The 21,008-nt window shown below is 56.7% G+C and overlaps 1 protein-coding gene across 8 annotated transcripts; it reads left to right on the forward strand.

Annotated features, from left to right (window-relative positions):
- Nucleotides 1-633: 633 nt before the first annotated feature.
- Nucleotides 634-20,634, forward strand: TCOF1 (treacle ribosome biogenesis factor 1). Of its 8 annotated transcripts, none has more exons than XM_080555629.1 (18): nucleotides 636-823; nucleotides 1,512-1,567; nucleotides 3,714-3,856; nucleotides 4,539-4,645; nucleotides 4,910-5,264; nucleotides 6,059-6,153; nucleotides 6,644-6,892; nucleotides 7,529-7,798; nucleotides 11,576-11,747; nucleotides 11,912-12,066; nucleotides 13,683-13,841; nucleotides 14,222-14,468; nucleotides 14,692-14,777; nucleotides 15,524-15,761; nucleotides 16,854-17,424; nucleotides 18,938-19,030; nucleotides 19,587-19,626; nucleotides 20,069-20,163. In XM_080555629.1, the coding sequence occupies exons 1-18, from the start codon at nucleotides 713-715 to the stop codon at nucleotides 20,087-20,089; spliced, it is 3,168 nt and encodes a 1,055-aa protein (XP_080411755.1). In that variant the 5' UTR covers nucleotides 636-712; the 3' UTR covers nucleotides 20,090-20,163. The 8 variants fall into 8 exon arrangements, with proteins under 8 accessions (XP_080411759.1, XP_080411756.1, XP_080411753.1 ...); XM_080555631.1 differs by having other exon boundaries at nucleotides 637-823; nucleotides 16,854-17,414; nucleotides 18,930-19,030; nucleotides 20,069-20,634; XM_080555632.1 differs by having other exon boundaries at nucleotides 637-823; nucleotides 14,695-14,777; nucleotides 16,854-17,414; nucleotides 18,930-19,030; nucleotides 20,069-20,634.
- The last annotated feature ends 374 nt before the right edge of the window (nucleotides 20,635-21,008 follow it).

Raw genomic sequence — 21,008 nt, forward strand, 5'->3', positions numbered from 1 at the left:
GAGTACTGTGTTCAGTTTTGGGCCCCTCGCTACAAGAGGGACATGGAGGTGCTTGAGAGAGTCCAGAGAAGGGCAACGAGGCTGGTGAGGGGTCTGGAGAACAAGTCTTACGAGGAGCGGCTGAGGGAGCTGGGGTTGTTCAGCCTGGAGAAGAGGAGGCTCAGGGGCAACCTTATCGCTCTCTACAGGTACCTTAAAGGAGGCTGTACAGAGGTGGGGGTTGGTCTGTTCTCCTACGTGCCTGGTGACAGGACGAGGGGGAATGGGCTAAAGTTGCACCAGGGGAGGTTTAAGTTGGATGTTAGGAAGAACTTCTTTACTGAAAGGGTTGTTAGGCATTGGAATGGGCTGCCCGGGGAGGCGGTTGAGTCGCCATCCCTGGAGGTCTTTAAAGGACGTTTAGATGTAGAGCTTAGTGATATGGTCTAGTGGAGGACTTGTTAGTGTTAGGTCAGAGGTTGGACTGGGTGATCTTCCAGCCTAGGTGATTCTGGGACTCTGAAACCCCAGCACTACATTTCCCAGCAAGCCCCGCGCCCCCTCCCAGCCCCGTTCCCCCAGCACTACACTTCCCAGCAGGCACCGCGCGCCCATAGCGCCCCGTACTCCCCGGCACTACACTCCCCAGCAGGCCCCGCGGCGGGAAGCGGAGGCGACGCGCGGCCGCGCGGCACGCGGCGCCAGGGGGGCAGCGGGGAGCGAGGGCCGCGCCATGGCGGCGGCGGCGGGCGGGCGGCGGGAGCTGCTGGCCCTCATCCACCAGCACCTGCTGCGCGCCGGGTACGCCAGGGCCGCACGGGAGCTGCAGGCGCAGCTCGGGCAGGTAACGGGGGGGCTCCGGTAGGCGGAGGCCTACGGGGAGGCCTGGTCCTGAGGCCTGGTCCTGGGGGGGGGGAGGGCTGTGGGGGGAGGGCTGTGGGAAGGGGGCTGTGGAGGGGTGTGTGTGGGGGAGGTCTTGGGGGGGAAGGTCTGTGGGGGGGGGTCTCTGAGGAGGGGTATCTGGGGGGGGGGCTGTGGGGAGGGGTCTGGGGGAGAGGTATTGGGGGGGAGTCTGTGGAAGGGGGTCTAGAGGGGGAGGTCTCCAGGGGGACGTCTTGGGGGGGGGGGTCTCTGGGGGGAGGTCTGTGGGGAGGGGGTCTATGGAGGGGGGGATCTGTAGGGGAGGTCTTAGGGGGGAGGGTCTTGGGGGGGGGTTCTATGGAAGGGGGTCTCTGGAGGGGGGGTCTTTGGGGAGGGGTCTCTGGAGGGGGGTCTATAGGGGAGGGCTTGGGGGGGAAGGTCGGGGGGGGGGTCAGTGGAAGGGAGTCTGGGGGGGTGAGGTCTCCAGGGGGAAGCTTTAGGGGGGGTCTCTGGGGAGGTTTCTCTGGAGGGGGGAGGTGTCTCTGGGAGGAGGTCTCAGGGGGAGGCTGTGGGTGCTGCCTCCATGCAGGGTGCCCAAGGTCGGGGGGACCCAGGGGCAGGGGGAGCCCAATGCCTGACGCTCGCTCTCTGCCCCCCCCCCCCCCCCCCAGAAGCTGCTGCCTTCCCTGGCCACCTCGCTGGAGGAGATCTTCACCCACTGGGAGAAGTAAGTCGGGAGCAGAGCTGCTGGCGGCCGGGCCGCGCTACGCGTGCGGTCGTAACTTATGGGGGTTTTCCTCCAGCAGAGCGTGCCCAGCGGTAGCTGCTTTTCTCCGAGCCCTTGGTGTCAGGCGGGTCGGTTCAGATGGTGTTTGTTAAAGTTTCCCTAGGTTGGGGATACGTTTTCACATAGTTTTCAGAAGCTGGATGTGCTTCTTACTCGCGGAGGTTGATACTGGCGTGCTGCAGGGGCGTCAGAGGCATGCTTTACTGCAAAGGTCTCTTCCCCGGTTGTGTTTCGCTTTCTTTTTAAAGCCATATGCTGAACGGGGAGATCGGCCCCAGCTGCGCGGAGAATACGGGCAGAGACCGAGGTGTCAGGGCTCTTACAGGGACTTAAACCTCGGCGTAGCTCGCACATCCTCCAGCTTCTGCTTTCGCCCTGCCCGTTCAAGCCCGTACACGTTCAGCCCAACGCCTTCCTGTGCAGTTATCCCACGGAGCGCCCTGTCTGCAGTGAAACGACGTCTGTGCCCACCCCGTGCTCCGGGTGCCTTGCCCTGGTGCAGCGGTGCTGTGCCGTGGTGCTGAGCCTGGTGGGAGCTGCGGGGCCGGGTTAGCAGGGGCTGGGGGCTCTGCCTGTGGCGAGGAGCGCTCGAGCGAGGGTGCTCCTCGGCCTGGCCATCGATGCCGAGCTTACCCTGTGACAGTTGTCCTGGGGGCTGCTGCAAGCCCTTGCAGGCGCTGTTATTTTCAAACCTCGGGGGTGACGGGGCATTCGCGTTGTGTTCGGTTCCTCGTTCTCTGGTGTCGCCCGTGTCTTGCAGTTCCACCCCGTGGATTTGCCTTTTATTCCTTGTCTCCCGTGAGGGACGTGTTGGCGAGTGGTTTGGTTTGTCCAGAAAGTGCCCCGCTTAGCCGAGGTGCTGTCGCGTGGCTGAGCCGTGGTTCTTGACACTCTGACACTTGACACTCTGAAGTGTCTTGTCACTTCAGAGGCTTTTGGCCCCAAAATGCCTTACCTCAGACTCCGTGCCGTGACTTACCCACCTAACCGAGCCTGTCCTCGCCGCTTTCCTTCGGAACTCTTTCAAAGCGAGTTTAACAGTAGGGATTTGCGGTTATTTAGGAGTGGCCTCCCTCCAGGGCTGTATTTGGTGTCGGAAGGTGCTGGGCGGGCAGGGAAGGGTGCGGAGGGGCCTGGGTGCGGTGGGGAAGCCCGGCGCTGGGTGCAGGACGAGCAGGCAGAGCGCTGCTGTCCTCGGGTGCGCCAGGCTGCTTCCCTCCTGCACCCAGTATTCAGAACCCCTGGTGGCACGGAACAAATCCTCGTGGCAGCTTCTGTCCTGTTACCAGCCACTGCCGAGTCGGGTGTGCTAGCTGCCTGTGCAGGGGTAATTACCCCAAAAGGGTAATTGGAGTAGTTAACGGGACTTCGTAATAGCAAATCTGCCTTTGGTCTGGCTTGGCTTAAAACAAACAAGTGTAAGTAGCACTGCACGGCTGAAACACCCTCACAGTAAGCCCAGTCTTTACTGGTCAGATTGTTAACTGGACTTCTGTTGAAATCAGATTAACGAATAAAACAAGGCAAAAATAAAATAACTGGCACAAAAGTGGTTTGTTTGTTTTCTGCCTCTGACAGTTGTGTGTGTTTAAGGGCTTTTACCAGTTTAGAAATACTGCACGTGTGAGTCGCACACAGGCGTGTGCCTAGCCAGTGTTATCCTTGTAATAAAGCAAAGGTATTACCCGTGTCTTCGTTGGAAAAATAACTTTAGAGATAGCTTTAGCCATGTCATCTGTCCTGCTGGGACAGGTAGGATTCCGAGCCTGGGAAGAGCTTTCTCCAGCTTAATGATTTAATCCAATTAAACGGCTTAAGAGTTTAATGATTGTCTGCGGCCTTTTCCCTCCCTTTCTTTCACCACATCTTCTCTAGGGCCTGGCACTTCCTTCCATAAATCTGTCTGTAGCCTGACTTTTACCTCCTTTTGGTCTGTGCGCCCAAGTTCAAAAGTTTTTGCAGCCTTTGGGCTCACTTCTGAGTGGCACTGCTTGTCCTCAGGCTTGAGCCTGGTCTGAGAGTGGATTGGACAAGTGTTCCAACTTGGTCGTCGTTTCCCTTTTTGACACAAAATCTGTTCCCTCAGAACTCCCTCGAATTCCAGGAGAAGGAAGGTGAGCGATGACGAGGCAGCCATCCCGGAAAAGATCAGAGTTCCTGATCCCGTGAGCAGCTCTGAGAGCTCAGAGAAAGAAGAAGATGAGAAAGAGAAGACAAAACCCGTAAACGGTAGGAGCCTGTCAGCTCCCTGGACTCGGCAGGGTAGCAGCAGAGGGTTGTGTAAGAGCAGTCTGATTTGCTTGGCTAGAGAAATGCTCTTAAAACGATGGCTATTCCCTCGTGCTCATATGAAAATAGGACAACAGATTTATCACCCCCTTCTCGTGTAGCGTTTTTGAGGAGCACAGATGTCTGCCGAAGCCAGCGAAAAGCTGTTAGGATTCATTGGGAAGGGAAGGAATGGGTGTTGTAGCTTGGGTGAAGCCTTGGGAATCTAGCACTGCCCACTGCGGGGCACCTTCTAGCAAGTCCAGCAGAGGATCGCCTGATTCACGGGTGAGGGAAGGACTTTTTTTAGTTGGTCTGGTTAGTTCTGGTACAGCTGATGTGGGAGGCATTGGCTTGTGCAGCCAAACAAAAAAACCTGTGTCTGAAATGTTTTGGCTCAGTGTCATCTGCTGCAGGCCAGCCCCTGGAAATGTGCAGATCCTGGCCGGTTTCTTGTCTTGGCCGTGGGGAGAAGGAGGGGGTGCAGGAGCAGGGCACCTGCCCGTTGCGAGGGCAGCGGCTGTGGTGTTGGGGCAGGTGTGAGGATGGGACGCTGCCCTGCCTGCTGGAGCCCGTCTGCAGGCCAGGGGTTGTTTCGATGTGAGAGGGTCTGTCCTGATTTCTTTGGGCCTCTCCTGTGCAGCAGCCAGCCGTTCCCTGGTCACGAACTCGGCAGTGAGTGCAGAAAGCAGTGAAGATGACGACTCCTCGTCAGAAGAAGAAATGCCAGCTGGAAAAGGTGCAGTTAAGGTAAGAGGGTGCTCGTCTTGGCTTTGAAGGCTGGTAGTACTCTGAGGCCAGGGCTGGCCCACATTCTTTGCCCTGTACAGGACTGTGGGCTGGGGTGGATTTGTATTTAAATGACCCTCATATGCCAGTATAAGCCTTCCCTTAGATATCTGTCTCGTAAGTGTTACGGTTTGCCTAGCTGCAAGGTTGCTGTTGAAGGTACGTTGTGTCCAATTTATCCCCTCTTAACGTCAATGGGCTTCTAATTTATTGTGTTTCCTTTAGGTGACACCAGCTGTGGAGCGCAGCAAAGCTGCCAACTCGCTGCATTCTCCCCATAAACCCAGTGCTCCAGCAGGCAAAGCGGCGCTGCCCTCTGCTGCAAACAGAACTGTGCTCTTGAATAAGCAGCAGCCCAATGCACCGGCCGCGTCTCCGGCCAAGGCTGGGCAGAAACAGCCCGGTCCTGGGAAACCTGGACAAGCTGCAACAGCCGTGAGCAAAGGAGGGCAAAGCAAAGCACCGGTAACAACCAAAGCACCTGAAAGCTCCAGCTCCAGCAGTGGCAGCAGCAGCTCCTCGTCAGACAGTGAGGAGGAAAAGGAGCCTCCTGCTGTGAAGACCGCAGCGCCCAAAGTGGGTAAGGAGCCTGCGGGGCAGAGCGAGCGCACGCGTGCTCTGGCTTTGCTGCAGGTCAGGTCTGAGCCGTGCCGTCAGCACGTTGCTTTCAGCTCGCCTGCTGGAAAGCTCGGAGCAGTGCTTGCTCCTGGGGAGACTGTGAGAATGCAAAGCAGGCAGCTCTGGAGCTCTGCTGGATGAATCCAGCGTGTTTGCTTCCGTTCTGAGCAGCAGATTCTGTGCTGAGGAGTTTGTGTGCATCTCTGGCAGCATCCAGCACCACAAGGTTGGAGACGAGTGCAGCATATCTGGAGGAGGTGCAGCATTAATACCGTAGACACTTTCGGCTTTCCAGACAGGAACTTCAGCATCTTCTCTTTTTTTTTCTTTAAGTCTTTAGGGAAATCTCTTTTACCGCTTTGAAGAACGCTTGTTGGGGCTGAGGAATAGATTGCAGAAGCTCTGCAAACGGTCCTTCTCTTGACTCTTCCAGAGGAGGTCCAGCCAGGCTGGGGTGCCCCTGCAGGAAGCTGTGTGTGGCTGGGCAGCTCCCCGGGGGGTCGGAGTGGCCAGGAAGGGATTTCCCATCTCAGCCTGCACTTGGGGAGTGGTGCTTGTGGGTAAACGTTTGTCTGGAGAAGCTGTTCCCAGCAGGCAGCTGATGCTTTTGGCAGGACTGGGCCCTCTTCCCTGCAAATCCCCTTAGCCTCTCTCTGCTGCTTGATTTGTTTTTCTGACTTCAAAAGCCGCATTAGCATCGTGCTCGGGGAGCTCGGAGCAGGCAGCAGCTGTAACGGCTCCCTTCTTGTGTTGCAGAACTGAAGCAGGCAGCTGGGGCCGCTGAGAGTAGCAGTGAGGAATCGAGTGATGAGACATCTGAGGAGGAGGAGCTTGCAGCTCCAGCAGTCCAGGTAACCTCTCCAACCCAGGGTCCTTGTGCCTAGGAAATCTCTTCTCTTCCCTTGAAGGGGAGAGAAAATGCTGCAGAGCTGTAGTCTGAGAACAACTCTTTCCCTGGGTGCATGAAATCCCCAAATCTAAGGCCATAGAAACATGCTGCACGGCTGAGAGCTCCGCTAGCCTCTGCCAGCAGCAACCACTCCGTTCCAGTTCCTCCCAGTGCCTGGAGTGGAGGGAGATGCTTTGATCTGTAGGAGGCGATTAAGCACAACTCTACAGATGCGAAATTCAGGAGGAAGACAGGCTGGGCCTGCAGTCTGCAGAAGAAGCAGCTTGATTCAGCTGCTCCACAGCCTTTGAGTCTGAACAAGCTTTTTCTGGTCAAACTCAGCACGGGGGCCTTGCTTAAAACTGATTGCGCACAGCTACAGCTCTCAGCCATTTTCTTCTCCCCCGAACATGTAAGGTGTTACCTGATTCTCCTGTTCTTCCCGTTCCCAGGCAAAACCAGCCATTAAAGCAGCGCAGGTTAATTCCACACCTGTGAAAAGCGTTAATGCAACACCTGTGAAAAGTGCACCTGCTACTGCAGTGCCCGCCAAGAAGAGCACGGCGAGGCCAGCAGCAGTGCCACCAAACCGGGCCAAGCCCGGGTCAGCGACGGTTCCTGGGGCTGCAAAGCCTGACGACACCTCGGAGAGCAGCGACTCTTCAGACAGCGAAGACGAGGAACCTCCGTCAGGAACCCAAGTGCGTCTCTCTGAGGCGCTCTCCTTGCGTGCCTCGCCAAGGCTGGGAATTGCAGCGGGAGGAGGATTTTGTGAACGGATATTGTGTATAGCAAAGTCATGTCGGGAGTGGGAGGGAAGAGGCGTGAGGGGGAAGGGTGTTTAAAGGCACCTGAATGTCTTTGCTTTGAGCTTTAATCAAACCTTAAAAAAAAAATAACAAAATCCATCAGTCCTTTTGAATTTAAAATATATATATATATATATATACACACAGCAGTTCTTTTCCCATCTGAAGAGGCAAGTTGTCATGGTTGGATTTGCCTCTCAGCTATAAATTGCAATAAATAGCATCTAATTTGGCAAACCGTAGTGCAGCTTAGCTTCCCTCCTGTGGAGAGTGCTGCTCCTTTACCTCGCTGGAGGTGACTGTAGTACCAGAAGGCCGATGAAAAGTGTCTGGTCTTATTTTCTCATCTTGGGAAAGTATCCCCAGCCAGCTGGTTGAAAGGATGCCTCGTCTTTCCTGCCAGTTGCTGATCTGTCAGCATTTGCCTTTCCCAGGGGGCTCTGAAATCTTCCCTTGATTACAGTCTGAGGAAATGAATTATGCTAATGTGGGATTTGCCTTTTTTCACACTGCTCTTGTCTTGTCCAGACGAAGCCACCTCCAAAACCCTCCCAGGCCATCCCACCCCCGGTGAAAACCACACCAGCAGCGTCGCTCGCCAGCAAAGCAGCTCCAGCAAAACCCCTTCCGCTGTCCCAAGGGAAGCCAGCACCAAAACCAGCAGTGCCAAAGCAGGCCAAAACCGTGCCGGGAAGGACTGCTGCTCCCGCAAAGCCTGCCGGAAGCACAAAGCCGGAGGAGAGCACTGACTCCTCGAGCAGTGAAGAGGAGGATCTGCCCGTGCCTGTCAGCCAGAAGGTAGGTGGTACCGCGGTCAGCTCAGTCCCGAGGTTTGGGGTGTACGAAGCAATAGTTCAGCCACTAAGTGCTCATCAGGCCAAATTGATGATAATATTTGATGATCTTGAAGGTCTTTTCCGTCTTAAACGCTTCTGTGATTCTATGTTCCTGAGGGTTCTCCAGATCTTTCCTGAGGGGGAAGTTGCAAAAGCTGTTGGAAAATGCGGCAGGCACGCTCAGCTGAGGACTGGTATCCCAGCAGCAGCACAGTCTGTGCGAGGGGAAGAGAAGCCAAGTGCTTCTCACCAACCAGTCTGATATTCACTGGTTCGTTCCACTTGTGCCTTGCCCCTCTGAAACGGTCCTTCTATGAGGGGTCATCAATGGCATGGGCTTGGCCCTCCCGCAGGGGGTTGTTTTGATACCTCTCTCTTTTGTTGAACTACCAAATCCCTTTGTGAAAGCGTCCTCAGTTGTAAAAGCATGCTCAGGTCCGTTGTGGGAGACCTGCACTGACTGTCAGCAGCAGGGCCTTTCGGAAAGTGCTCTGAAAGCAGCGTTTTGGAAATGGCAGCTATTATCTGCCGGGGAGGAAGGGAACCCGGGGGCAGAGCCTCACGTGTCCTTGCAGGGAGGCTCTTTGTCAACACATCCTTACAGTATTGACAGGCAGGAGCCTGAGAGGCTCTGCGTTTTTGTCTTCGTAGCCTTGGTCTGCTGAGGTGGGTGGAGGGGGACGCATCTCTAAGAGTTGGCTCTGTGCTGCTCTCTTCCTGCGTGATTACGTGTAAAAATGCAGCTCTGGGTGGCAGGTGCAGCTATTCTGGTAGCTGGACCAGGGGGGCTCATTCTGAAACTCTTGAGGCTTGTCCATTCCGGCAGGGCTGTAGGTGAAGGACCTACTAGGGTGGGTTTTTCCCCCAGTGCTGGTTTGAAGCTGGCAGCAGCAGGTGGCTATCTTGCAAGGGCTGTTTAACCGCTCGGGCATCTTCCCTCCTGCAGACTGGCTATTACCCCTCACCAAATGCAGTCAGCGAGGAAGGCCTCGTCACTGAGGGAGCTCTTATTTTTACCAAGCAGGCTGTTTCTTCCCGTGTCCGTAGCCTGCAGGCAGAGACCTCAAGCGAAGCCTGAAGATTAAACCATTAGGCTTAGCTGTGTCCACAGTCCTGTCCTCCCAGTCAAACTCTTGTTAGCTCATCCTCACCATCTGCTACTTGGGCATATGCTAACCACTGACTTACTGTATCCTGCAACTTCCTCTGGCTCCTGTGCAAGATCCAAACAGATACAGAGCGTTGGAAGCTGCTTCGTCTTTCCCTGTGGGGGTGGATTAGCACAATTAAAATGAACATCATGCCTAAATTGAACTGCTTAATTGGTATGTTTACCCCTGAAGACTCAGAGAAGTTGACAAGGTGTTTGCATATTTTTGGGGAGGAGGCTGTTGGTGGGGGACAGCGCAGGGTGACCTTAAAGACGCTGTGAGCGGCCTTTCTTTTGGAAATGTTAATTCTGCTCTGCTTCCTCTCTTCCGGACGTGGTGAGCCAAAGTTGGCATTCAGGCCCTGCACGGACAGGCTTCTGCTTCTGCTCACCAGGACTAGGCACGAGATGCACGTGTTGGGAACCTCTGTCATCCTCAGGCATTGCAGGAGAACCCTCGTGGGCCGCGCTGGTAGTTGTGCCTGCAAGTTTTTCTCTTGGACCACAGGGAGAGAGCCAAATCTCCCGTGAGATGGAAGGTCCCTGCCTCTCTCCTGACTCCTGCCGCCGCTCCTTGCGGGTGGCAGTGACGCGCGCCATGACACCGCTGAGCTGCTGGCCCCAGCCCCGATACCCTAGCGGCGCTTCCCCCCTGCGCGGGCAGCCACGGAGTGCGATCGCCGCAGCGTGCTGAGCGCACGTGGCTTGGCGTCGCTGCCCCCTCTTGTCATGCAGCGCTGCATGATGCGAAGGGCCCCGAGTGGCAGATGGGTTGTGCGGGAGCTGAGTCATCGCCTGTATCGATCTGCAGGCAGCTCCTGCTTTGGGGGCTGGAGAAGGGAGCAGGAAAGATGATTTCCTCTCGAGTTATTTTCCTCCTCTCGGAGTTACTCCAGTACCTGTGACTCGAAGCTGTCAGAACCCCCCCTCTGCCTCTGTCACCCCGCTCCCGGGGTGTAGTTGAAGCCACGCTGCTGGCCCGGTCCCGTCTGGAGCCTCGCCATGGGAAGTGGCAGCTGGCAGCTGTCTGGCAGTGACCGAGATGGGCTGGATGGAGGGACCTTGGACTCCCTCCAGGAAGATCTGAGGAGTCCCGAGGCTGTATAAAAGCTTACGGTGGTTTCTCTGGGGATGCTGTGATGTTCTTTCTGTGCCAGGATGCTTCTGTATGGTTCTTCCGTAGCAATTCTCCGATCTCTTAAGTTAGAAAAGAAAGCGGTCCTCATGCCATGCAGCCAAGCAGAAGGATAACCCAATCCTGTTGCTGTGGAAGTCTTAAAAGTGAGTTAGTGGGGCTGGATCTCGGGAGATTTTCCCCTTGCACTGCACTGCTTGGGAAGGAGAGGGAGAGGAGCTCGTGCATTCGAGTAGACCATTTGAATGCTCGTGTCTGCTTCAACTAGTTCTCTTTCTTCAGCATTGCAAATCTGGCCTCTCTCCTGGAGATAGTGACTCACTGGTATCAAAACAAAACAGCCAAGCGAGGTTTGCAGTCCCCCCTCCCCAAGTGCTCGTGGAGGTTTCTGTTTCTCTAAGCAGAGTCAAAATGTGCTTGGCTTGTTCCGCGAGCTGTTCCGTAATGGGATAAACATGCAGATGCTGTTGTCTGTTTAGTGTTTGGCTTGGGGATGATAAACACTGCCCCAGTGGCAGTCCTCAGTGGGGCTGTGCCAGGAAGCATGATAAGATCTGCCCTCCCGGGAGGCTGCTGGGCTGGTGCTCTGGGCTGCTGGCCAGGAGCGGCCCTCGGACGGACCACGGCTGTTGGGGGGCTTCTGGCCCTCTGCTGCGGGCTGAGAGCAGGTATGGGTTCTGCAGCGTCACAGGATTTGGAAACAGGGGTGGCAGGGGCTGTGCAGCAGGGCAGGGATCTGTCCTCACCTTCTCGCAGCAGATCCTGGGCCCTCAGACGGCACCGAAGCCGGCTGTTGTCACGTGCGGGGTGGGATGGGGCCTGCCCGCCCTGGCAAGCGTGCTGCTGCGCCCTGGCAGAACAGCCCGGAGCTGAGCGATGAGTGGAGTAAACTGAGTGGGCGCAGAGCACTGCGAGCCCGGAGGATTTCTGCGCGTGGTGCAGCTAGCAGCTCTCGCAGTAAGCGCTCTCTCTCCCTCTGCCGCTTCTGTCCTTCAGCGGGGGGCAGGAGAGATGTCTGCGGCCCTCCGCCCAAACCGGGAGAGGGGCTGGGAAGGGACCAGCTCACCCAGCTCACCCCACAGTTGTGTGCCTGGCGCTGCCGTAGCTGTGGCTGCCTCGTGCTGACGCACCGGCCGCTCGGGTACCAGCTCACGGCCTGTCTCGGGGCATCCGAGTGTTGATGGTGCCGTGCAGAGTCACATCCTAATCGGATTTCTTTTGTTGTTTAAGGGTTTTTAAATTCTGCTAAAGGCAGCGGGACGTGCCCGCAGCAGGTCAGTCCAGGCAGTGACTGAAGCCACTTCCAAATCTGGGCGCTCCCAAGGATGGAGTGAGTGTTAGTATCGGCTGTTAGGGTTAAACAAAACGGGGCTGGAGCTGAAACTGCACTTAAACCCCTCAACAACGCCTTTGCTAACAACATATTCCCGTGCCCGTGTATCTTTTTTGTTAAGAGGTTAACAGAACAGCCCGGGCCTGTTCCCAACCTGAGCCAGGCTAAAGCTGGGGTGCCTGAGAAGGCCGCGGCAAGCACTTTGAAAAGCCCGACCTCAGAAAGCGGGAGCAGCGACTCGTCTGACAGCGAAGAGGAGCCCCCGGCGGCACAGCCGCAGCCTCCGCAGGCTGGTGAGTCTCCTGGTAGCGGCCGGGATCCCTCACTGCCGTCTTTGGGCTTTCCTTTTCTGCCCCGTGCGTGGAACTGCCCGGCCTGTCAGTGAGAGTTCCTCTTCTGGACAGCCAGGGAGAGCAACCGCTTCTTGTGGTGATGATCCCTTACGTTTTCCCTGCAGCGAAAACCAACGCCGTGCCCCAGCCAACAAGCGTGAGGAAGGCACCGGCTCCCACGCCAGCCCCGGTGCCAGCCCCAGCCCCTCCTCCTGCGGACAGCAGCGACGATTCCAGCGAGGAGTCGGATTCGGACGAGGAAGTAGTTCCCCCCACACAGGTAAAGAGCTGCCGGCCTGCTGGGTGCGGGCTCTCAGGAGGTACCGCAGGCCTGGAGGCAGCAGTTGGGTGGGTGATGGGCGGTGCGGAGGGGAACTCCCTGTCAGCTGGAGGAGGGTTTCTTGGCAGCACCCCCGGGTCTCAGTGACCCCTTCTCCGCGTGCACGTTTCAGCAAGCTCGCTGTGTGTGAGAGCGGCGGAGGGTGTGAATGTTTTGGCAGGAACGTGACTAGTTGTGCAAGCCTCAGCCTAGGCCTCCTCTGTCCCCTTGGCCCTACTTGAGGGAGTTGAGCACGCTGGAAAAGAAGTCAGAACCTCTCAGGCAGAATTTTCCATGAGCAGGGGAGCTCTGAGGCAACCCACCTGCTGTTTCCTCCCAAACCCTTCGGAGGAGGGTGCAGCTGGAGCTCTCTGGACTCCTGCTGACCAAGCCTCGGGAGGCTGGAAGGAGCTGTCCTGAAGAGGCACGGCAGTCGTGCTGCCCTTCGGCCAGAGGAGGAGGCAGACCGCTACCTTAGAGAATGGAGGCGACCCCATATCCGTGCAGAAGGCGGTCCTGAGTGGGTGCGGGGCTGATCCCAGCTCTGTTACTGAGTCTAGGGCCTGAGCTGCCTCTGCGTGAAGCCAGCTTGGGTGTCCCTGCACCTCTGCGGTAGTTTGAGCCCAAGAAAAAAAAAAAAAGCATGAGAAAGCCACGCTCCTCAGGCAAGGCTGCCATTCCTACGTGGTGGGGGCTTGGCTCACGGCACCAGCCCCTTCAGAGCAGCCAAGTGCGCTTCTTGTCCTACGCACGTCCGCACGCTTGTCCTACACACGTCTGCACACACGCGTCCCCTTTCTGGCCAGTACCCGTGCTGGGAGAGGGGGATTACGTGCGTTCAAGGAAACCCCTCCCCGTGTTGGCCCAGCGCTAAGACCAATGGAAAGTCTGCCTTTTCCCCAGCTGGTGGGAAGGCAGCCAGCCTAAGAAGTCCTTGCTTAAAGCTTGTTTAGAATACCAAGACTATAAAATAACGCCGTTGCTATAACTTGGGTTCCGTGCAGGGCGGCGGAGAGCTCGCGTCAGACTGGCGGCTCTCCGTACTGTGGAGCACTGCCTTCTTTTCTGAAGGCCAGATGTTGCGAGAGAAATGTCAGCCCACAAAGGCCCGGCTTGTCAGAGACCGGGAGAGGGAGGGCTGCTCGCTCAGCCCTGTTTGTAACACAGAGCAGGAGGCTGCGCGTTCCTTCGTCGTTCCTGCTCCTTCCTCTGCCGGCGTTTGTGTCAGTGTCTGAATTCTGTGCCCCTGGCTCTTCTATTTTTAACCCCTCTTATGTTTAGTTTGATGGGAGGCGTCAAGTGTGAGGAAACCCAACTGCTTCTTGTTAATTTGCTCTCTAATCCGTGGCTCGTTTGAGGACCCGAAGGCACGTTTGCCCTGCAGTTGGTGTCCTCGCTTTGTGTCTGTAGCCAACTAACCCCCAACGTGTGATATAGGAAAGGGAAAAAAAAATACGAGCATTAGGGCTGTGCTGGAAATGATGAAAGGGCTCAGGAGCTAGTGGTGGGTTGCTGTGTGTTTCTCTTTTTCCCTCCAAGCAGTGCTCTGTCCTGATTTTCTCTCCCGTCTATTTTAGAGCCTGTCCCAGCAGAACATCAGACCAACCGCGGCTGCCAACACAGTGGCTGCCAAGGCTGTTGCCCCGTCACCTTCTGGGAAGGGGATAAAAACGCCTGCTGTCCCTCCGGTGTGCAGAGTGCCTGAGAGCTCGGAGAGCAAGGCAGCGGTGGGAGAGGTAACGGCAGAGGAGATGAATGTGGGGAGCTTCCCTGGGGAGAAGTGGGCAGATGGGGTGGGCGTGCTCGAGCCTGAGGCCGGAGCAGCGTCCCCTTCTGTGGGAGCTTGTTCGGGGAGGAGATGGGGGAGCAGGGACTGCTCTATTTTTTAACCACTGTTATTGCACCGTAAGGAGTCAGGAGCAGTCTGCTTGGCCACAGCTCCCTGCTTCACCTGTGGGTCGGGGGGGAAATGGGGTTCTCTGCACCCTGCGTGAGAGCTTTTGGGCTGACTTTGACGTGACGTGGAACTGAAGGAGGGCTGAGGTGGTCCGAGCCCGGCTGCTCTGGGCTGCTTCGTGCAGCTCACTGACAATGCATTTCATCTTCCTCTCCTTAGGCCCTTCCTCCTTCTTGCCTAAAGCAGACAGCTTCTCCAGGGAAAGCTCCTCCAGCCAGCGCTGCTGCCCCGCAGCCCGCCTCGGTGCTGAGGAGCCCCGCGGACAAGGCGAAGAAGCCAGGCCCGCAGCCAGCACAGGACACCAGGCTGAGCCAGCCTGCGCCCCCCACCCAGGCCGAGGAGACCTCGGACAGCAGCAGTTCCTCCGACAGCGAGGAGGAGACGCCCAAGCAGCCCCCTAAACCTGGTCAGTGCTCCCAGGACGATGCTCTCGGTGCTGCCGGGTGGGACAGGTGGGAGGTGTGTCACCTTCGCGTCGCGGCTGGAGTGCGGTTTCTTTCTCTCCAGCTCTGCCGAGCGCTCCCCTTTAGAGGCGGAAGCCTCTTGGTGGCAATCCCCGTGGACTGGGTAAAGGAACTCAGCCCCAGGCGGCAGAGGTGGGTTTAATGGGACGAACTCTGCTCCTCCAGCAGGCGTGCTGCAGAAACCGGGAGGGACCGAGCCAGGCCACAGCTCCTCCTCGGACTCCAGCGAGGAAGAGGAGGCAGTGTCACAGGTACCGTACTGAGCAGGCTGGGGTCCTCTCCTGTCTCGCCACCGACCCCTGAAAGAAGGGAGGGGGCTGAGTTCTCAGCCAGAGCAAATGGGTGCTGAGGGGGTTTGCCAGCAGGGAAGTGGGGGCTCCCAAGTGCAGCGCTATGAGTAAGGCCTTTTGATGTGGGAAGAAACAGTTCTTTGGATCTGGAATGCTTCCCCGGGCAGCCAGGCCTTGTGTTCAGGGCTCGTGGCACCTTCACCTGCAGGAAGAGATGGAGGTGGTGCCGTGCAAGGGTTAAAACGGAAGAACTGGTGCACAGTGCCAATAGCAGCAGGATTTTTCCCCCTTTTTATTTGTAACTTAACCCATGTCCAAGCCATTAAATTCCCTTTGTAAATAATGTGCAGGGCGTGCAGCACATCTGCAGTGCATTAGCTGTGCGTGGGTGCCTGCTAATGGCCAGGAGCCTCCCCCAAGCCCGCTTTGCTGGGCGAGAACAAAGGAAAGACCCTGTCGCCGTCAGCTCTGGCTGCTGCAACCTCAGCGAGGGTCCGGCAGTGCTGCCCCCCTCTCCTGGCAGCCCTGCCTTGCCGTGGCCTCCCTGCAGGGCTGGCTGAACCGCGTAGGATCGCTTTGCAGGTGGCCAAAGGGGGGGCTCTTCGCTTGGGGTGTGGGGGCAGTAGCAGCAGAGGCAGGTCTGTGTGCCCGGTGGGAGGGAGGCTGTCCCGCTACGACGACTCCTCAGCGTGTCTCTGCTGTTTCAGTCCCTCCTCACAGGCTATCCGGGCCTCTCCAATGCCCCGGCAGCACCTCAGGCACCAAAGACAGTTCCCCCCCAGCCTGTCAGCAAAGCAGGGCAAGGAAAAGCAGCCGTGCCTGCCGCTAACTCCCTCGCCAAGGTCCCTGTGAGAGCAGCCCCAGCTGACAGCGACAGCAGCGACAGCAGCAACAGCAGCGACTCCGAAACAGACGTCGAGCAGGTGTCTGCAAACCACAGAGCAGGTGGGTCCCTTGGCAGAGCCCGGAATCTGCTTGGCCCGGGAGCGAAGCTGTGCTGGCACGGCAGTGTGACACTGGGACGGGGCCTGCTCCCGTTGCAGCTCCGCTGCAGAGCCCAGCGTGGAGTGCTGCTGCCGTCTGCTGGCTCTCCCCGGGCACGACACCGTCATCTCCTCCTCGAGCTCCCCTCCTGCGCTGGCTGCGTCGCAAGAGCTGTGCTCAGTGTTCCTGCCTTTTCCAAGTTCTGCTTTGACTGCAGTAATGAAAGCAGGAAGCAGGCAGGGCTCTCGCTGAAAACTGTGCACGCTGCATTGGTGTGCTGTGGTGGGGAGGGCTTCTCGGGAAAGTTCAAACACTGCCTGAAGAACATCTGTACAGTGCCGGTGCTCGGCCCTCCCCGGCGTCTTTCTGGGCGCTGTTCCTGTTGCATGTCTGGAGGGCAGAGGAGGTAAGCAAGCAGGAAGACCTACGGAGAAGCAAAATGTCGTGCCATTTCCCTGTCTCCCCAGTTTGCTGGGTAATTGTAAAGCTCGTCCGGAAGCTGCTTCTGTTCTGGTGTGACCCCAGCATCTTCAGGTGAGCTCTGGCTCACTGGAGGCTCACGTGGGTCTGCTGGCCTCTTGGGCACGTCATTAAGTTGTGCTACGAGCCGTTGAGGAGGTCAGAACTATAAATAGGTTCAAGAAGGCCCAGGTGCTGGGACAGAGGCCGTTGGTGGTGATTAAACGTGGTGGTGTCGATACCCCTTCCACCTCGGGAAGCTCCTGACCGGCTGGCGCTGTGGCGTTCTGGGAAGGAGCGCTCTGTGCTCGCCCTTGTTGTGCTACGGTTCCCTCTGCCCTAGTCCCCGTTCTCCTGGGTTGTGGCCACAGCTGTTGGGCCTGTTGTTACCCACCTCCCTCCCCAGAAATTTGCTGTCAGGCTAAGGCACCTTTCTCTAGCCCCGTGGTGAGTGGGATGGCCAGCAGATCTGTGCTTCTGGGGAAAGAACTGGGTATTCCTCTTCCAAATGCGTGTTTCCCTTCTCTGCTAACGGCATTCTGTGCGATGAATGCTCCCAAAGTTGTCACCTCTCTCTTGTCACTGTTTCTGCAGAAACCAACCCCCCTCCAGGACAGGAAGCCGCAGGAGCCTCCAACAAAGAGAAGGTGGCAGGAAAAACGGATCCAGGTTATACCAACCTCAAGCCTTCCCCAGTCAAGAAAGCCCTGGCTGTGAAAGAGAATGATGTCGAGGCAAAAGGGACACATGCGACCCCCGTGCCAGGAACGCTGCTCTCGGTCCCACAGTCAGAGGATTTGAGCTCGGGGAGCAAAAGTGACATCATAGCTGCCAAAATTCCAGCAGTGCAAACGGTGGGAGGGTCGGAAGAGAAAAAGAAGAAGAAAAAGGAGAAAAAAGAGAAGAAGGAAAAGAAGAAACCTTCCTCTGCAGCAGGCAAGGCTGTGAAAGCATCGAAGAGCAAAGACAAAGAGAACAAGAAGCAGAAAGCATCTCAGAAGCGGAAACTGCCAGGAGAGGACGGGGCCGTTGGGCAGCCTAAGGAAAAGAAGCGGAAAGGGCAAGCTAACGAAGAAGTACCCAAAAAGAAGAAGAAGAAAGCTGATGACCTGGAGAAGCAGACAGGCAGCAAGGAAAAGAAAAAAACAACTAAAAGTGAGTATCTGTGTGCTGTCGCTTGGGGCTGCGTTTGCAGTATGGTTTTTGCAGCTGTTGCGTGCTCAGCCTCTGGTGCAGGACCTTGTAAGCAGCACCCACTTTGTTACTAGCTTCATCTGCTTCCCTCCTGCACCCCCCAAAGCCAATGCCAGGTCCTTCACTCCCCACTCCGCTGAATTTTCTGCAGTTTTGGCACCAGGTCACGTTGTAGAGAGCAAGCCGGGCAGTCCTGCCCATCCCGCATCCAGCCTGGCAGGAACTGTGTAAAGCTCTTACTGATCCTTGCTGCTTGCAGGGTGAGCTGATGTCCCTGTGCATCTCCTGTGGCGTGACCTGTCCCACTGGGGCATTCTCCTTTCCTGGCCTTCACCAGGGCTGGAAGCAGCTGTCTCAGGGCTGGCAGAAGTCTGAATCAAGTCTGCGTTGAACCTCCCAAGGCCTCTCTGCCTTCACCTGCAGCCGGCCCGTCTGCACCGGGCTCGGGGAGGCCTAACCAGCTGTAAGCCACCAGACCTCGAAGCTGTTCTCTGCCTGCTCTGTGCGCTGCGTTCTGCACGGTGCCCTGCTCTGCCGGCGATGCAGAACAGCTCTGATAAATTAGCCCCGGCCCCTCTGCCAGCACGACGTGCGCTAATAGAGAGCGAAGGGGAACCGTGGCGGAAGGTTGCTGTTGCCTCCCGAGGGACTGACACGCTCCGAGCAGGGAGGTGGAAGCCCGGTGTCTGTATGCACGGGGCTTTGTGTTGGAGCTGCCTAAAGGCGAGTAGCTCAGCCAGGAGATCTGGCTCGGGGTTCTTTCTGCTGCTTCCAAACCCCTGGAGAAAGGGGAAGACGGCACCAGCCTCCTGCTTATTACTCCCAGTTAAGCGTTTCCTGCCTCCCTTGCCTGTGTCTGTGTAATGCTGGTTGCTGCCCTAACGCAGTGACTTTTTTTTTCCTTTGCAGTACAGCCTGCATTTGCAAATCATAGCTGGTTCGGTGCTAGCTGGTGTGGGCTGCTTCCTTTTTTTATGAAAGACAGAGAGAAGATGGAAGGGCTGGGCCAGATCTTGCTGAGGTTCCTGTTCTGTCCCCCTTCGTTTTTGGAGGAGACAGACCTGTCCCTCAGCCCTCGTGCAGGTGCACAGAGGTGCCCTGGAGCCTCTTGGCTCGGCTGTGCCGAGCTGAATCTTGTGTCCGTCTGGTGGCAGCTCCCTGTGCGCTGGTTTCTGGCACGTGCCCAGCCTCCAGTGCTAAGCGGTTCCTCGGAGCGCTTGGGCAGCAGGAGGTGGGAGGAGAGGCAGCCTGCTGAGTTCTGCCCACACGCGTGCGTGCGTGATGGGATTAAAGTACACTGGCCCAAAGGTGTTGGAGCAACAGGCCTGGCCTCAGCTTCCTGGTGGCAGGGCTCTGCCCTCGCCCCGAGGCACTGCTGGGGTGTGGATGGGGTCAGAAACGCACCAGGGATGTCTCCTCCCGCTGCTCCGTGCCCCCTCTCAGAGGTCCCAGCTGACTTTTGTTTTTCTCCCCCAGAAAAAAAGAGTGGGAAAGAAAAGAAGAGCAAAAAGGGGTCTGCGGAAGGGGAGCTGGCAGCAGACGGCTCTGCTGAAGTTCAGAAAAAGAAGAAGAAGAAGGTAGGTGCGACACCCGGGGTGGGGTGCCATGGGGGAGAGCCGTTCTGGGGAGTGCTTGTGGCACTCGTGCCTGCAGCACGTGAGGCTGGAGAGGAGCAGAGCCGTGTCCTGGCCTTTCATCGGTACAGGGGAGGCTGCAGTTAGTTGTGGGTAGTCTTGAGACACAAAACCTGATTTTTGGTTGTTTGGGGTGGGGGTGGCTGGAAGAAGGGCTTTGTCCTGTATCCGTTCTCCAGGGGAGATCCCTTTCCTTGGAAGAGTCAAACCCAGGAGCCTTTTTGCTTTCAGAGAACCTGCCCAAAGAGCAAGAGGCCTTCCTTCACTGTCTCTTCATCTAGTTTTCAGCAAAAATGGGAGCTCCCGAGGGCTTTTGGGGCTGTTTCATCCCATCCCAATAGCTAAGAGAGGGGGCAGAGGGAGGCAAAGGGGTGTTCCTGGTTACGGATGTGTCCCTGTAGAGACTCCAGCTGAGAAGCATCTGGCTCACGGTTCTGCCTGGCCCTTCGCGTTTGAGGTGCAGATGGAACTGATTTGTTTCCCCCCCTTTCCTTTTTAGAAGAAGAAAACGGCTGAGCCTGAAGGGATGTTGTGAGAAGGTACATGGCCCATGGGAGCTATCACTTGGTCCCTCTGAACGGCGGTAACCTTGGCCAAATTCAGTACTCCTGAGCCAGTCTTGGGAAGACAGTGTGCCCTCTAACCACCCACTGTGTGAGTCGAGCTGGCCCTATGTTAGAGAGCCGGGGAGCGGAGCAGTGTAAGGAAAGCCATGTAGAAGTGTGCTGGCTTCTGGATGTGCTTGACCTCAACTCTAGCTGCTGAGAACCGGATGTCCAGCCTAGACGTTGCTGTCCTCTGTCATCAGCCTCGCAGCGTCTGTCTGTGCTGACCACAGGGAGCTTGGAAAAGCAATGTGGATTGGCTGGCGAAGTTGTAGCCGGCTGGAAGTGGACCAGATGAATCTGCCCTGGCTCTGCTCAGCTGTAAGGCTGTTACTCTCCTCCCCATCCCTAACTCTTTTAAATCCTCTCCCCAAAGGTACCGCATCCCTGTGATTAAGGATTTATGGGTGAAGATCAAACAGAAGAGAGGAAAGGAAGCTCATCAGGAGAATTCCAACTTTTTTTTTTTTTTTAAAACAATAATTTATAACTTCTTTTAACTGTGACTTTTAGAGCAGAGCAGTATAACTTTCTGCCTCCTCCTGTCCTGCTGGGGCCCAGAGCTGTGTTTATTGCCCTCCCCAGCAGCTCGCCTGCTGCACTAGAACTGAACCGAGGGGGGCAGTTTGACCAGAGAAGATCCAGCTCGCACGGACTGCTTTCCTCCTGGTTGACACCCAGCCATCTCTTTCTCTTCACAGAGCTATATTTTTAAGAGAAACTTTTACTCTCTCTCTTTCCCTTCTGTGACTCGTGGTGTTCAGTCCTTTTGCTACCGATGGAAGAGCGCTGTTTCGGTTTAGTTTTTATTCCAACCTTGATGGGAATGGTTATTATCGTGTCCCGGGAGTTGCACTGAACAGCTGTTTCCAGCAGCTGTTCTCAGCCAAGGCTGCATTTTTTTTTTTTTTTATGGAATACGAAATAAAAGGAACGGTGAGACTTTGCTTCAGGTGTGTCTGAGGGAAGAGGTGCGAAGAGCCCTTTGGTTCGGGGGCAACGCCCTGGGGTTTTGGAGGTGAGGAAGAGGAAGGAAGGACTGGACCCCCTCGTGCTCCTTCCCACAGCGTGCAGGCTGGCTGTGGGCTCTGCTGGTGGGGGCTGCGCTCTCCAGCTGCCACCCTCAGCATGTGCAAGGCATGGGCACAGCAGGGAGCTGTCCTTGCACCCCCTTTAACCCCAACCCAATGTATTTGAAGGTGATCTCAGCCTCCAGAGCTGGGCAGGGGCCATTGGACAAGTGGGGTAAGGAATGCGGTTGTGTACCCGGGCATGGGAGTGTGGCTGGAGGGGCCCTGCAGTTTTGTTTTCCTGAA

This window comes from Anser brachyrhynchus (genome assembly GCF_964034855.1).
Source record: "Anser brachyrhynchus genome assembly, chromosome: 14".
NCBI classification, from domain to species: Eukaryota; Metazoa; Chordata; class Aves; order Anseriformes; family Anatidae; genus Anser; species Anser brachyrhynchus.

What these genes read in the sequence shown, in the direction of transcription:
- TCOF1 (XM_080555633.1), top strand. Translation starts at nt 713, where the DNA reads ATGGCGGCGGCGGCGGGCGGGCGGCGGGAGCTGCTGGCCCTCATCCAC. An exon ending in TGCAGGCGCAGCTCGGGCAG is followed by an intron (nt 824 to 1,511) that starts GTAACGGGGGGG and finishes CCCCCCCCCCAG; the next exon opens with AAGCTGCTGCCTTCCCTGGC. An exon ending in AAGTAGTTCCCCCCACACAG is followed by an intron (nt 12,067 to 13,682) that starts GTAAAGAGCTGC and finishes CGTCTATTTTAG; the next exon opens with AGCCTGTCCCAGCAGAACAT.